The 12,837-nt window shown below is 33.1% G+C and overlaps 1 protein-coding gene across 1 annotated transcript; it reads right to left on the bottom strand.

Moving 5' to 3' along the window:
• Positions 1–10,758: 10,758 nt before the first annotated feature.
• LOC114284884 (putative germin-like protein 2-1) lies at positions 10,759–12,275 on the bottom strand. Its single transcript, XM_082875702.1, has 2 exons — positions 12,041–12,275; positions 10,759–11,461 (listed from the first exon to the last, which is right to left on the bottom strand). Exons 1-2 carry the CDS (start codon positions 12,156–12,158, stop codon positions 10,911–10,913), a joined length of 669 nt encoding a protein of 222 aa, XP_082731828.1. The 5' UTR covers positions 12,159–12,275; the 3' UTR covers positions 10,759–10,910.
• Positions 12,276–12,837: the final 562 nt, after the last annotated feature.

The following is a 12,837-nucleotide window of genomic DNA, read 5'->3' as shown; positions in this document are numbered from 1 at the left end:
AGGAAAAACAAATACCAATTGAGGAAAATGACAATGATTATCAACCGTCACAGGCTGAAGATGGCAGTGACACTGAATCCTATGATTCGTTTGAGCATGAGGTACTATACATTTATTCATTATGAAATTTATTCTTTCTTGTTACTTTCAATTCATACACACATAGACATGTATATCTTTGTACATATATTCATATTTTATTATGTTATTTAGCTGTTGGAGATACCATCGAGAGCCCGTTCACAATCTCATCATGAGGCATTGACCCACGCATCAGAAGAGGGGGATACCTCTTCACGTCCTGAGGTGGCTAGCCATCCGCCACCACCTCTCAATGTGGAGCCTCAACTTGAGGTGACTGCTGGTAATACTATTGGTAAGACTCACTCTTTATTTACATTGATTTGAGATCTTAATTAAATTTGTTCACATACTATTCCATTATTATGGCTTCATAATATCAGCTGCTAAGCGTGTTCGTGGCCTGACTCGAGGCAAAGAGGTTCAAGGCCTTGTTGATAGAGATGGAAAGCTTAGCGTGGCTATCTCTCTAGAATTTCGTGCACCGGTAGGGGACTATGCCTCAAAACTAGCCTCAAAGATTGGTGTAGAAGTGCGAATTCGTTTACCAGATCCAAGTGTTCGTAGGTGGAAGTATGTTGATGTCTCCGTTAAGGAGGCGATGTTTCAACGCTTGAATGTAAGTTCGTTGTCTACTCTATTATAGAACATTTTACACATTTTTATAGTAGGATGGAAATCTTAATTATTTATTGTAATTATTTTATTTTTTATAAGAATTATCTATGACTTATCTATTTTTTGCAGGATCAATTTGATTTACAAAGAGACCCTGTTGATATAGAGAAGGCAATGAACACAAAATTTGGTCGGAGGTTGAGTAACTATACCTATAGGATGCACAAATAATTCATGGAGCTGAAGGAGGCTAAAGGGGAGGAGTATGCAAGAAACCACCCACCGAAGAATGTTGATCCTACCAAGTGGATAGATCTTATTGATAAAAAGTGGAACACTAAAGAATTTTTGGTAACATTTTCATCTTTTTTATTATATCAGTGAAGAAAGAATTTGATTAGAATAGGGAGAGATTCTAAAAAAACTAGAAAGAACACAATCAATTTGCTGTGAAATTCCATATGTCTTCTTTTCCCTTTATTTTCTAGGCATGTAAGTAGCACAAAATAAAAACCAAATAAGTGGAAAAATGAGAAAGGGAAACTATTAAACATAGATTGGAAGGCTCACATAATAGGAGATTAATTTATGGTTCCTTAAAGTGCATCTTTCACATCATAGAATAAAGAACTAAGATTTCAGTTTCTATGATTGTATTTTCTATTTGTTCTTGGGTTTGGTCTAAAGTTTCATGATAATGGTAAGCAACTAGCTACGTAACTTATACAGGGTATTGAGACAGAACTCTAGATTTGATAGAGTTGTGGAAGAAAGAAAGGGTTATGAGTTTGGTATCAGTAATTGTTCCATATCTTGTGAAATGTAAATGAATTTTTTCACAATCTATCTTGCCCATGCTTATATGTCCCCTATTTGTGAACGGTGTAAATTACTCGTTTTTCTTTTTTCACCTAGAAAAATTATCTTATGATGAAATCTCAACAAGTTCTCTAATATATTTTTCAAAGAATTGAATGAAACTAGTGAATAATTTGAAATATCTTTTAAGTTGAAATGATATATAGGAAAATGATAGAGATGAACAATGCAATTTCTTTATTATCAAGCATTAAATTTGTTTTACTAGTGATACATTTCATTGTTATATTGGTTCATTATTCCTTACAAGAACAATCAAAAGCCAACATATTTGTCTTACTAATGATACATTTCATTGTTATAGTGGTCATTCTTCATTATAGGAACAATTAAAGGCCAACATTGCGAACACAGAAAGGATGTATACAAAACATAGGTGTGGTTCTAGGTCAATCCCTGTTAGAGTAGAAAAACTGGTACATATCCTTGCACTTTCAGAATTATATTAGATTCTTAGCTTTATTTATTGAATATTTGGTCTATCGAATTAGGCACGAGAAAAGAAGATGCTACCTGATCTAGTAGAGTTGTACAAGGAAACTCACTATAATGAGAAAACACATGAGTGGATCTCATCTCAATCTCAGTGTAATTATGTGAATGTATATTGCAATTTTTATTAACAAAATTTTATAATAATATTTATTATAATCTTATTTAATTTTCTAATAATTATTTATTTATTTTTTAATATTTGATATGAAAATATGATACAGACACAGACTGATCACCTCTCAAAGTCGGGATCAACCCCTTTGACTGCAGAAGAGCTGTCAATCAAAGTCCTAAAAGGGTAGGAAGACCACTACCATATGGACTTGGCATGAGGCCTTCATCCTCTATTAGGAGGACCACTACCGTATATGCTGAAACAAATGATTATGTGAAGTGCCTTGAGATGCAAATAGAGACACATAAGGAACAAATACAAATGTAGAACAATAAAATAGAAGATCTTGAAAAAGGTAGGAAGAAGCAAGGGGAGATAATAACTGATGTTGTCAACTTTTTGAGGACCAAAGGATTCACTGGGCACTTTGGAAGTGGAAGAGACTCATCCACAAGTGGGCATACTTCTTGGTAAAGTATATTAACTTTAATATAACAAATTTTATAAAAGAATATATGTTTGAAGAATTAGGAAGTAATGGAAACGTGCATATGATATCCAATTTGTACAGGTGTATGGGATGTATAAATTGTGAATTAGTCTAAAAAATATTATACATCCCGTGCACCTATACTTAAAGCTTCAAAAAAAGCCATTAAAATGCTAAATTATCACACAACTACAGATTTGTACAAGAACCAATAGAAACACCTTAGGAGGGACTAATATAAGTTGTATGAACTTACGACACATTAATGGGATGCACCATTTGTGAATTAGCCTTAAAATTAATTTTTTGTTCTCACAATCTCGAAAAAAGTCTGTTAGAGAGATAAATTGTATAATTGATCTAATTGTAAATTGATGAGTTACTAATGTTTTTAATCTTTTGTATAATTGATTAATTACTAAAAATTTTAATTTATTTTTTTTTTGCAGATTGGATTGGGGTGACATTTTTGATGTGCAACAATGATGTAATTTGCTTGAATGTTTATTTTTGTTTGATAAGAATACACATACTTTGTGGAGTTGCACTAGTTATTGTTGGATGTTTGGTGAAATTGAACAAGTTATAACTTTTGGATATTTTGTGGATATTTCACTATTTTATTGTATTATGATGAAATTATTTGTAATGATGAATGGATATTTTCATTTTATTAATTCATAAATGTGTTGATAACAGGTTAGGTTAAGTTGTGATGGAATTGTTATATTCAACAAGTTTCAACATGAACGGGGTTATATTTGTTGAACTAAAATTTAGATTTGATAAAATAGGTATATAATGTGGAAAAAAATATTGTGAAATTACTGACAAAATTTTCCATCCCTAAAGAAGGTTTTTTTGTCTCTTATTTGGCTTAAGTGGATGATTAATTTTGTCATGAATTCTTTATTTCGCCGCTAAATGAATTTGTCATGACAAAAAATATTGTCACATTTTGTCACTATTAGCCTCAATGTGTGACGAATTTTTTTTTGACATTATTTCATCATTTTTAATGATGAATTTGTTTTTGTCTCTATTGGTAGCTTCTTTGACAAAAAATTTCGTTTTTGTTTATATTGAACGTGACAAAATTATTTTGTCTCTATTTCTTATATTTATGACAAAATACTTTTGTCTCTAATTTCTTCCTTTAATGACAATATTTTGTCACTAATTACTTACAAGTATGTTCCCAATAGAGTGTATTAGAGACAAAAAAATTCGTCACAAATTTATCATTTTTAATGATAAATTTGTTTTTGTCTCTATTGGTAGCTTCTTTGACAAAATTTTTTTGTCTTCGTTTATATTAAACGTGACAAAATTATTTCGTCTGTATTTCTTATATTTATGACAAAATACTTTTGTCTCTAATTTCTTCCTTTAATGACAAAATATTTTGTCGATAATTACTTACAAGTATGTTCCCAACAAAGTGTATTAGAGACAAAAAAATTCGTCACAAATTTATCATTTTTAATGATGAATTTGTTTTTGTCTCTATTGGTAGCTTCTTTGACAAAAATTTTTCATCTTTATTTATATTAAATGTGACAAAATTATTTCGTCTCTATTTCTTATATTTATGACAAAATACTTTTGTCTCTAATTTCTCCTTTAATGATGAAATATTTTGTTGTTAATTACTTACAAGTATGTTCCCAACAGAGTGCATTGGAGACAAAAAAAATTCGTCACAAATTTATTGTTTTCAATGACGAATTTGTTTTTTCGTCTCTAAGACCCTTTAGCGACGACGCTTTGGGGACAAAACGGGTGACGAAATATATACATTTTGAGACAAATTTATTTCGTTTTTAAATCCCAAATTTGTTGTAGTGAAAGCTGAGTTTGAAAAATCTGCTTTTTCCTTCTTCTTGGGCTGAGTGTATATCACTTTTTCATCATCTCTCTCTCTCCAAACACACATTTCTCCTCCTTCTCTTTACTTTTCCTACACCAAACCTCACAAAATCATTGATTTCTCCAAATCCATTAACATTTTGACCTTAGTTCCTTGATCAAAGTTGGAGAACTTCTCGAGAGCTACATTTTGTGCAGTGAAGATCAAGTTTCAACACTAATGATTTGGGGGGTTTCATCTCGTTTCTTCTTCAAACTTGAGGATGGGATTTTCTTAGAGTTATATATATATTGCAAGATTATGTTCATTTGGAATTTTTTGGGAAGTATGGAAACTTTAATGTTGGCTCATGTGTTGTGAATGATTTTAAGGGTGGATTTCCATAATGTTTTTCTAAAAATCCTTGAGATTGTGAGTTATATTACTGTAGAGAAGTGTTAGCTTGAAATAATTTCTTTCAAAATGATGAGGAAACCTAGTTTATGGAAACCCTAGAAATTTGGGAAATTTTGAGAAAATGTGGTGATGTTATGAAATTGATTTTTGATCAATAGTATGACAATTGTTGACATAGAATTAGTGGGTTTGGAAGTTTGTTGCTCTAAATGTTGATATAGTCATGAAATGATAAAGTTGATGAAAATGCTCAATAGTAATTGATGAGTATATATGTTTATCTTGTGAAATTTCTTTAGAAAGAGAAATAAGAATGGTGACCAAAATGGGAAAAATTGTATGGAAGAATTGAAAAAGGAAGGATATTATTATGTATTGTTATATGTTGCATTAACACTTCAATTCATTTGGTTATTACGAGCTTTGAATTGAGAATTGAAAATTTTGCATTTAAAAGAGAAATGTTTGTGAAATGAAATTCCATGGAAGTGTTTTGGGGTAAATATGTTGGTAAGTCCAGATAGGGGGTATAGAGAAAATTGTTTAAGTTGGCCTGAGTGTCCAGAGTGAAAGACCGAAAATACGCGCTGATGAGGTGCCGCGTGCCTTCCTGGTAGCTACCACTAAAGTGGGGGTTTTAATAGTGTTAGTTATTATAGCGACCCCGGTCTTTTCCCATTTGATTATTGTATCCGGACTTAGGTTCCGTAGATTCTGTCATTGTATAATTGTTGTTGTTATCCTTATTTTTTTTCATTTGGAGTTATAGGATATGTTGGGCAGGTTTGTTTCAGGTTGGTTGGGTTTAGAAACCAAGTGTTGCTGTCCAGTTTTTGGGTTGGTCGCTCGAGCCTGGGTTTCTTCGCTCGAGCGAGGGTTGCATTTTGTGTCTTCTGGCTCGATCTAGCTTTGCTTCGCTCGAGCGAGCGACTGCGTCTGGTTTAGACCTGAGGACAGTGCTTATTCGCTCGAGCGAGATATTCTTCGCTCAAGCGAGCCAGGTGTATGTTTTCGAGTTCCTTGCTCGAGCGAGCATTTTGTCGCTCGAGCGTGCTACAGGGTTGCAGACCTGAAGCACTGCATTCTTGGCTCGAGCGAGCTTTTCTTCGCTCGAGCGAGTTTTTCGTGTGTCTGGTAGCTCGAGCGACCAAGTCTTCGCTCGAGCGAGCCTGTCAGGTTTAAATAGGCAGCAGCATGTTTCAGATCTGTTTTTCATACACTTTCATATTCCAAAACCCTAGTTACGAGTTTTCTCTCCCTATACACACCTTCTCTCTTAGGATTGATCTACTTAGGGTGTGTTTCTACCCTAGATCCTTCATTAAAAAGAGTGTGTGAGTCGAGGGCTTCGTTTTAATCTGTCTTGTTGGTTGTTTGGAGCACTTTGAAGTTTGGGTCTTCATCTCCACATTCTCTTTTGGGGCTATTTCTTCGAGGTAGGGATTTCCTACTCCATTCTATAAGTTTTGTTCTAAGTTTTGGTATTTTGATATGTTGGGGATACTTTGGTAATTTTGGGAAAAACCCTAGTGGTTTTAATAAGTTAAATTGTATAATTAATTAAAGGAAATTGGGGAAAATATGGTTAAATTCATGGAATTGAGGAATTCATTGATTAAGAGGTGTAGTTGGATAATTTAAATCACTCACCCATTGAATTGTTGATATATTTATTTTCAGTCTATAAATAACTGTTTTGGGCTATCGGTGGAGGATAGCTGTGATTGTTGTAGACACTGCATGTGGATTAGGTATAACTGAAACTAATCATTGATTAAATCATCAATTTTGGCTGTTGAATTAATACAGACATTATGTATATTGATTGTGTGTTGTATATGTTATGTGTTTACATACATTGTTTTGTGTGGGAGGAGATAGGGGATGTACTCCACGGTTTAGGAGAAGATAGGGGATGGACCTCTAAACCGGATTTTTTTGTGGGAGGAGATAGGGGATGGACTCCATTAGCATCACTTTTATGTGTGCTTATTTATATAGAAGTGTTTTATTGATACAGCACTAAAATGTGTATCAATCTGGAAGTATGAAGTGTTTTGATTTGAGCTTGAGTCTCATTTGTTTGTTGACATTGGAAGAACGTGAATACGATATACATATATAATTCACTGTTGTAAGTTTGGCCAGGTTCTGAGCCATATTGATAAAGTTGGAAAGTAAAACGTGTCTTAGACAATAGTGTCATGAGACTGTAAAATGAAGTAATTGATTATCTTGGTTAACCATCTGTTGAATGCTATTGCTTTATTCATTGCTTATATGTGGTTTAGTATATTTCTACTGGGTTGTGGCTCACCCTTTATGGGAACATCATTTTCAGGTCCAGGTGATAAGCTACCTCCCAGAACTTAGCATGGAAGGATTTGAAAGTTGAAGACTATCTTTAGTTGTTTGTTTTTATTTGATGAATAATCAAGCCTAGGGCTTTATTTGTATTTGAGTTAGAACTCATGATTTGTGTCCAAGGGTTGGCTTGGAAAGATGTAAGCCCATAGGGCATTTAATTTGATGTTACATGTAATGTTTTTATTTAGTAATACTCTGATGAATGAATTAATAGATTGTTTTCTTTAAATAATGCATGTTGATGATATACATATAATGGGTTTATTTTGAGGGCGTTACAGTTATGCCTACTTGCAGACACTAACCCATAGATTACCTGAGTCATATTTACCGCTCCTTGAACTTGATGTAAAATTATTAAATTGTTAGATCTTCAAGTTTTCATTGAGCATGATGGCTTTCAAAAAAAAAAAAAAAAAAAGATGATTACGTGACTTTCTTTTAAAAGCATGGCATGGCATATGCATATGCATTTCACCTTGTGAGAATTGTATAAAATGTATATACTTTGTTAAGAATTTTCTACTGGGTTTTATGCTCACCTTATGGGATTTTGTGCAGGAAAAGAAGTGGTGATTCCACCAAACCAAGGGCGTGTATGTGTATATTGAGAGCACAAGGCTATAGTTTTGTTGTGATCATATTTTTTGCAAGCCAAGGGTTATATTTATATGGGTTCGAGCAACCATTTTATGCAACCAGGCTTAAGCCTTGGACTTTGTAGCCCCTTGAGGGCATTTATTTATTTTGACTGGATGTTTTACATACTATAGATTCGTGTACTAAAGTCATAGAATGTATAATTGCATGTAGAACTATTTTGTAAATATCATATGATTATGTATTTTAGTGTTACGGATTTACTTTTATTTATTGTAAGGAGCAATGGTGGATGTATTTTATTGGGCATATTTTCTTGGGGCGTTGCATAAAATACAAGAATGAACAAATAAATAAACAAGAAAAAAAATTCTTTATGTTTTCTTGCATTTCCTCATCATCAAGTTTGATATTTGGTCAGATCTGACCTAGAAACTAAGAGTAGAGAGACAAAAAAGAGAGAGAGTGGTGATAGAAAGGGGGTTGAGACATCGCTGGATCCCATGTTGTCGCGCTATTGCGTCGACAACGCCAATCGTAGTTGAAGAGAATATAGACAGAGCGCATGAGAGAGAGATGGGGAAGTGAAGGACATTGGAGGCGTGGGCGATCTGACAGAACAGTAATCAACTGAGACAGGGGGCTAGGATTAGAGTCTAGAGAAGAAGAAAGAGGAGAGAGAAGAAAGCGTTGTAGGCAGAAAATGAGGCAACGAGGTGGGAAGCGAAAAAGGAGGGCAACGGCGGGGCAGAGGAAGAGAGAGAGAGAATGAGAGAGTGGGTTTTATTTTACGTTCACCTGTTATAAAATATATATATATATATATATCATGGAGTAGTTTGGTAATTTTACAAAAACTTGTCCTTATGGACAAAGTAGTTTAGAGCATGGATCTTTAGACAAAAAAAATCCATAATTGGACTTTTGAACCGAACGCCCTACAAAATTTTGAAGTACATCACAACAATTATAATCACCTTTTGAATCATGAAAAACGAAAAGAAAAGATCCTTATTTGTTGAAATACAAAATTACATCTTTTATGATTATATTATTGAATTATGTGCATCTTTAATTTCATAGAAATTTAAATACTAGTTTCATACATTGCATGCTAGTCACTTAGTTATTTCCTTTCAATATTATTATTTACTAAAAGTGCATATGTTCATGCATATAAAAAAAATTAAAAAAAAAACTAAAGTGAAATTATAAATCAATTATTTGGTGTATATGGGTCTAATGTGGGCTTTTGGGATGGGCCTATGGGTCGAGTTTCAAGTTAGGCCTCAAAATGTCCATCAAGCCCACAAGTCCTATCCATCAACCCATGCCCAGCCCATATATTTTAGGGTTCAATTGAGTCAGGCCATCTTCGAGCCAATGTTATGACGAAACTAATTGGAAGATTTCAATTAACAAAAGTTTGATGGTCCATTGCCTTCTCCTAGCTATTGATATGAGAGCCTAAAGAAAGACGGGCAAATTACTTGAAAGTCCTATTTAAGAGAAGATTAGTCTATTTAGTCCCACAACCTTTTGAATACTCTCAAAAGTCCACTATATATTTTCCATCTTCATTCTTTTCTGTGCATTTGTTTTTCTCTACCTCTTTCTCTTCATGATTTTCGGTGACCGTCGATCATACCTTACTTCTTCTCTTTCTCTTTCTACTATATAGTCATCGGTGATTGACGACCATCATTGCTTGGGGTTCACCGGCAACCACTGACTATTGACTCTTTACATCACTCTAACTGACGGCGAAAGAAACGAGTTTCGGCGAAGCAAATTAGTAGATATACTCAGATCTACATCAGATCTGAGAAAATCTACATGAGATCCAACTAGATCTAAACCAAAAATAATTGCTGGAGTACAATATTCTCTCTATATCTATTTCTCTCCTTCGATTTCTCAAATTTTCTACCTTTTCTCTACTACATATTTCTATTTTCCTATTTTAATGGAGAAAATTTTCAAGTTCTGAACAATTTGTTTTTAAGTTTTAGTTACAGGCGCTGAAAACTGTAAAATTTTATAGTTTTGGTTTTTTTGTTGCTAAAATGAATCATGCTTTAAAACTGTCAAATTTTATAGTTTCTTAACATTCTTTAGAACTATAAAATTTTGCAGTTTCATAACATGTTTTCCAGTTTGATTAATAAGGATAAATGCTTAATAGAATCATGCTTGTTATGGTTTCAAAACATACATTTCAATTTGATCAATATTAGAGATTATTTGTTTAAATCCTACAAAAATTAAAAAATAATATACACTTTTCCCATTGTTGTTTGTTGTTGTTATTTTTATTTTTTTTCCCATTTAGTTTATTAATATTTAGCACATTTTGCTATGTTTTTTTCACTATAATTTTTTCATTTATTCTTTTTTTTTCCCGACAATATTCTGGACATTCCGGTGAGTCTCCGATGATGTTCTTGATGCTCAACGAACATTTTGGACATTTCGACGACTCCCAGTGACGTTCAGAACACTCTGGCGAAATTCCAACAATACTCCGGTGACTTTCCGGTGACTTCCCGATGATGTTGAATATTCCGGCGAGTCTCTAGTGACCGTTTGACGGAAAATCGGCAGTGGTGGGATGTAGCAACATTTTTAAAGTTATTAAAAAAAAAGAATTTTTTGGTAACAATTAAAAATATGTAGGACTAATTGATGTAAGTATTTTGTTTTGGAATTAGATGGATTTTGAATTTTGTGCATGGGACTTACTTGTAACAACTCCAAGAAAGATCAAGAGTGTCATTATTATATCAATAGGGAGCCTAAAAAAATATCATGAGAGTGTCATCATTGTATGAGGAGAGAGACAAGGAGTACTATTTAACAAACTTCATTATTATAAAATCATAAGAAAACAATCTTAAGGAAATCATCCACAACCAATCCACTTATTTATGCTATATTGCATCATATTTAATTAAAGTTTAACAAATAATAGATTCATAAGTTCTCCATTCTTTCTTTCTCTAGTTGCTGGGCCACCAAAATTGAGCTTGAAGATAATCTACCACCTTCTTGTCCACTTGGAATGCCTTGGCAAGAACATCATCAGAAATCCTTGGATTTGACCCGAACACTGCATTAGCAACTGTAATAGTTCCGGGGTTTTGGCTGCTTAAGGCAGCAAGAGCTACTGCATTAGTCTTTCCATTATTAAATTGAAAGTGAATGAGACCCTGTGGGAACACAAAAACATCTCCTGGGTACAAGACCTTTGTAAAGAGGCGGTTGTCAGTGTTGGAGGTCACGAAGCCGACATAGAGAGTACCTTCCAACACCACGATGACCTCAGTTGCACGAGGGTGCGTGTGGGGTGGGTTGAGGCCATAAGGTGCAAAGTCAATGCGAGCTATGGAGATGCCGAGAGTATTGAGGCCTAGTATTTGGATAACGTTTACGGGAGTAACCTTTGACCCAATTGGGTTCGATGTGTTTTGAGGAGTAAGGAGGCCTGAAAAGAAGAAGTCATCTGCTGTGGCAAGCTTTGGGTCATTGCAAACTTTGCCATTCACGAACACTACAATGCAAAAGAAATGGAGTTGTGCTTCAGTAAGATTGGGTGAAAGAAATAAAATATAACATATAGACTAACTAATTGTCAATAATGTTACAATAATGACATCTAAGAAATTAAAAATTGGTCCTTTACAAATTAAAACAATTAAAATGTTGGAGACCAACATGAAATATATTTTATATTTTGAGGACCAAAAGTGTAATTAACCATTTTTTTAGCTAATGTTATTTTATGTTCAGAAAATACTACTTATTTTGATGATGAATATTGACGATGTCAGCGAGGGAGACAATTTTAATACATATTTAATACTTTGAATACGAAATTGGCACCACTAAAATATTGATTATCAAAATGACACAAAAACATATTTATGTTACCAAAAGTACAATTAATCAATCAATATTTGACTTCAAAATGAAAAACTGACATGAATTCCAACGAAAAAAATTGAGGTTTTAATTATTATCAAAATACAACTGCTTTGAATAAGTTTTGTCACTAAAATCATATTTCAAAATCTAAAAGTTAAGTTTGGAAGGCTTAAAGTTGGGAGATAGAGATGAGCATGAAATATACCATCGGAGTTATTAATAGCAACACAGAAATCCTGTAGAGGACTAGGGTCTGAAGCAGAGACAAGTGTGGAAGCCAACGCCATAATAGCTATGGTTACAAGGATAAAGTGAGTGCCCATTTTTATCACTCGGAAACAACAAACAAAATATTGCAGTAGCTGTTTTTTTTTTTTTGGGGAAGCAAATTGGAATTTCTATGCCTAATTGCTTGAAGAAGGAGACAGATATCTAAGCATGGAAAGCCTGTCTATTTATAGATATAGATGGATGAGAGTAGTTGAATTTTTTATTAAGTATTTTCCAATGCTAATGAGAGAAGAATTACCAAGTCGTCAATGGGTAGCTTCTTTCCTTATTGGCCATTTAATTCAATGATGAACGGTTCTTCAACAACTAAACCCTTTTCTAATATCTTTTTTCTTACTGCTTATTGAAATGCTTCTATTGACTTTTCTATTTCATCTTTTTTTTTTTAATTTTTTTAAAATTTTTTTATAATGGACAATTTCAACCACACCAGATATGCATAATCATCTGTAAATTATTAGTATCCGACTATTTTTGCATCTTGGGAAGACAGTATTCCACTATCTCTTGACTTGATTCATAAAGACACAATGCAAGCATAAATTCATCATTTAATTCTAAATTAAAGATTGTTAAATATTATCACCTGTTAAATAATAATTCATATATTCACTACACATAAATGCCTTTAAAATTTAAAAGAAAAAAATGCATTTTATAATACACCATAAATGTTTGAAAATAATATTTTGTTTATCTTTGTAAATTTTT

This window comes from Camellia sinensis, chromosome 6, assembly GCF_055761805.1.
Source record: "Camellia sinensis isolate YWXY chromosome 6, ASM5576180v1, whole genome shotgun sequence".
In the NCBI taxonomy this organism is placed as follows: Eukaryota; Viridiplantae; Streptophyta; class Magnoliopsida; order Ericales; family Theaceae; genus Camellia; species Camellia sinensis.
The sequence above is the reverse complement of the archived record's forward strand: the minus strand, read 5'-3'. Positions and strand labels throughout refer to the sequence as shown.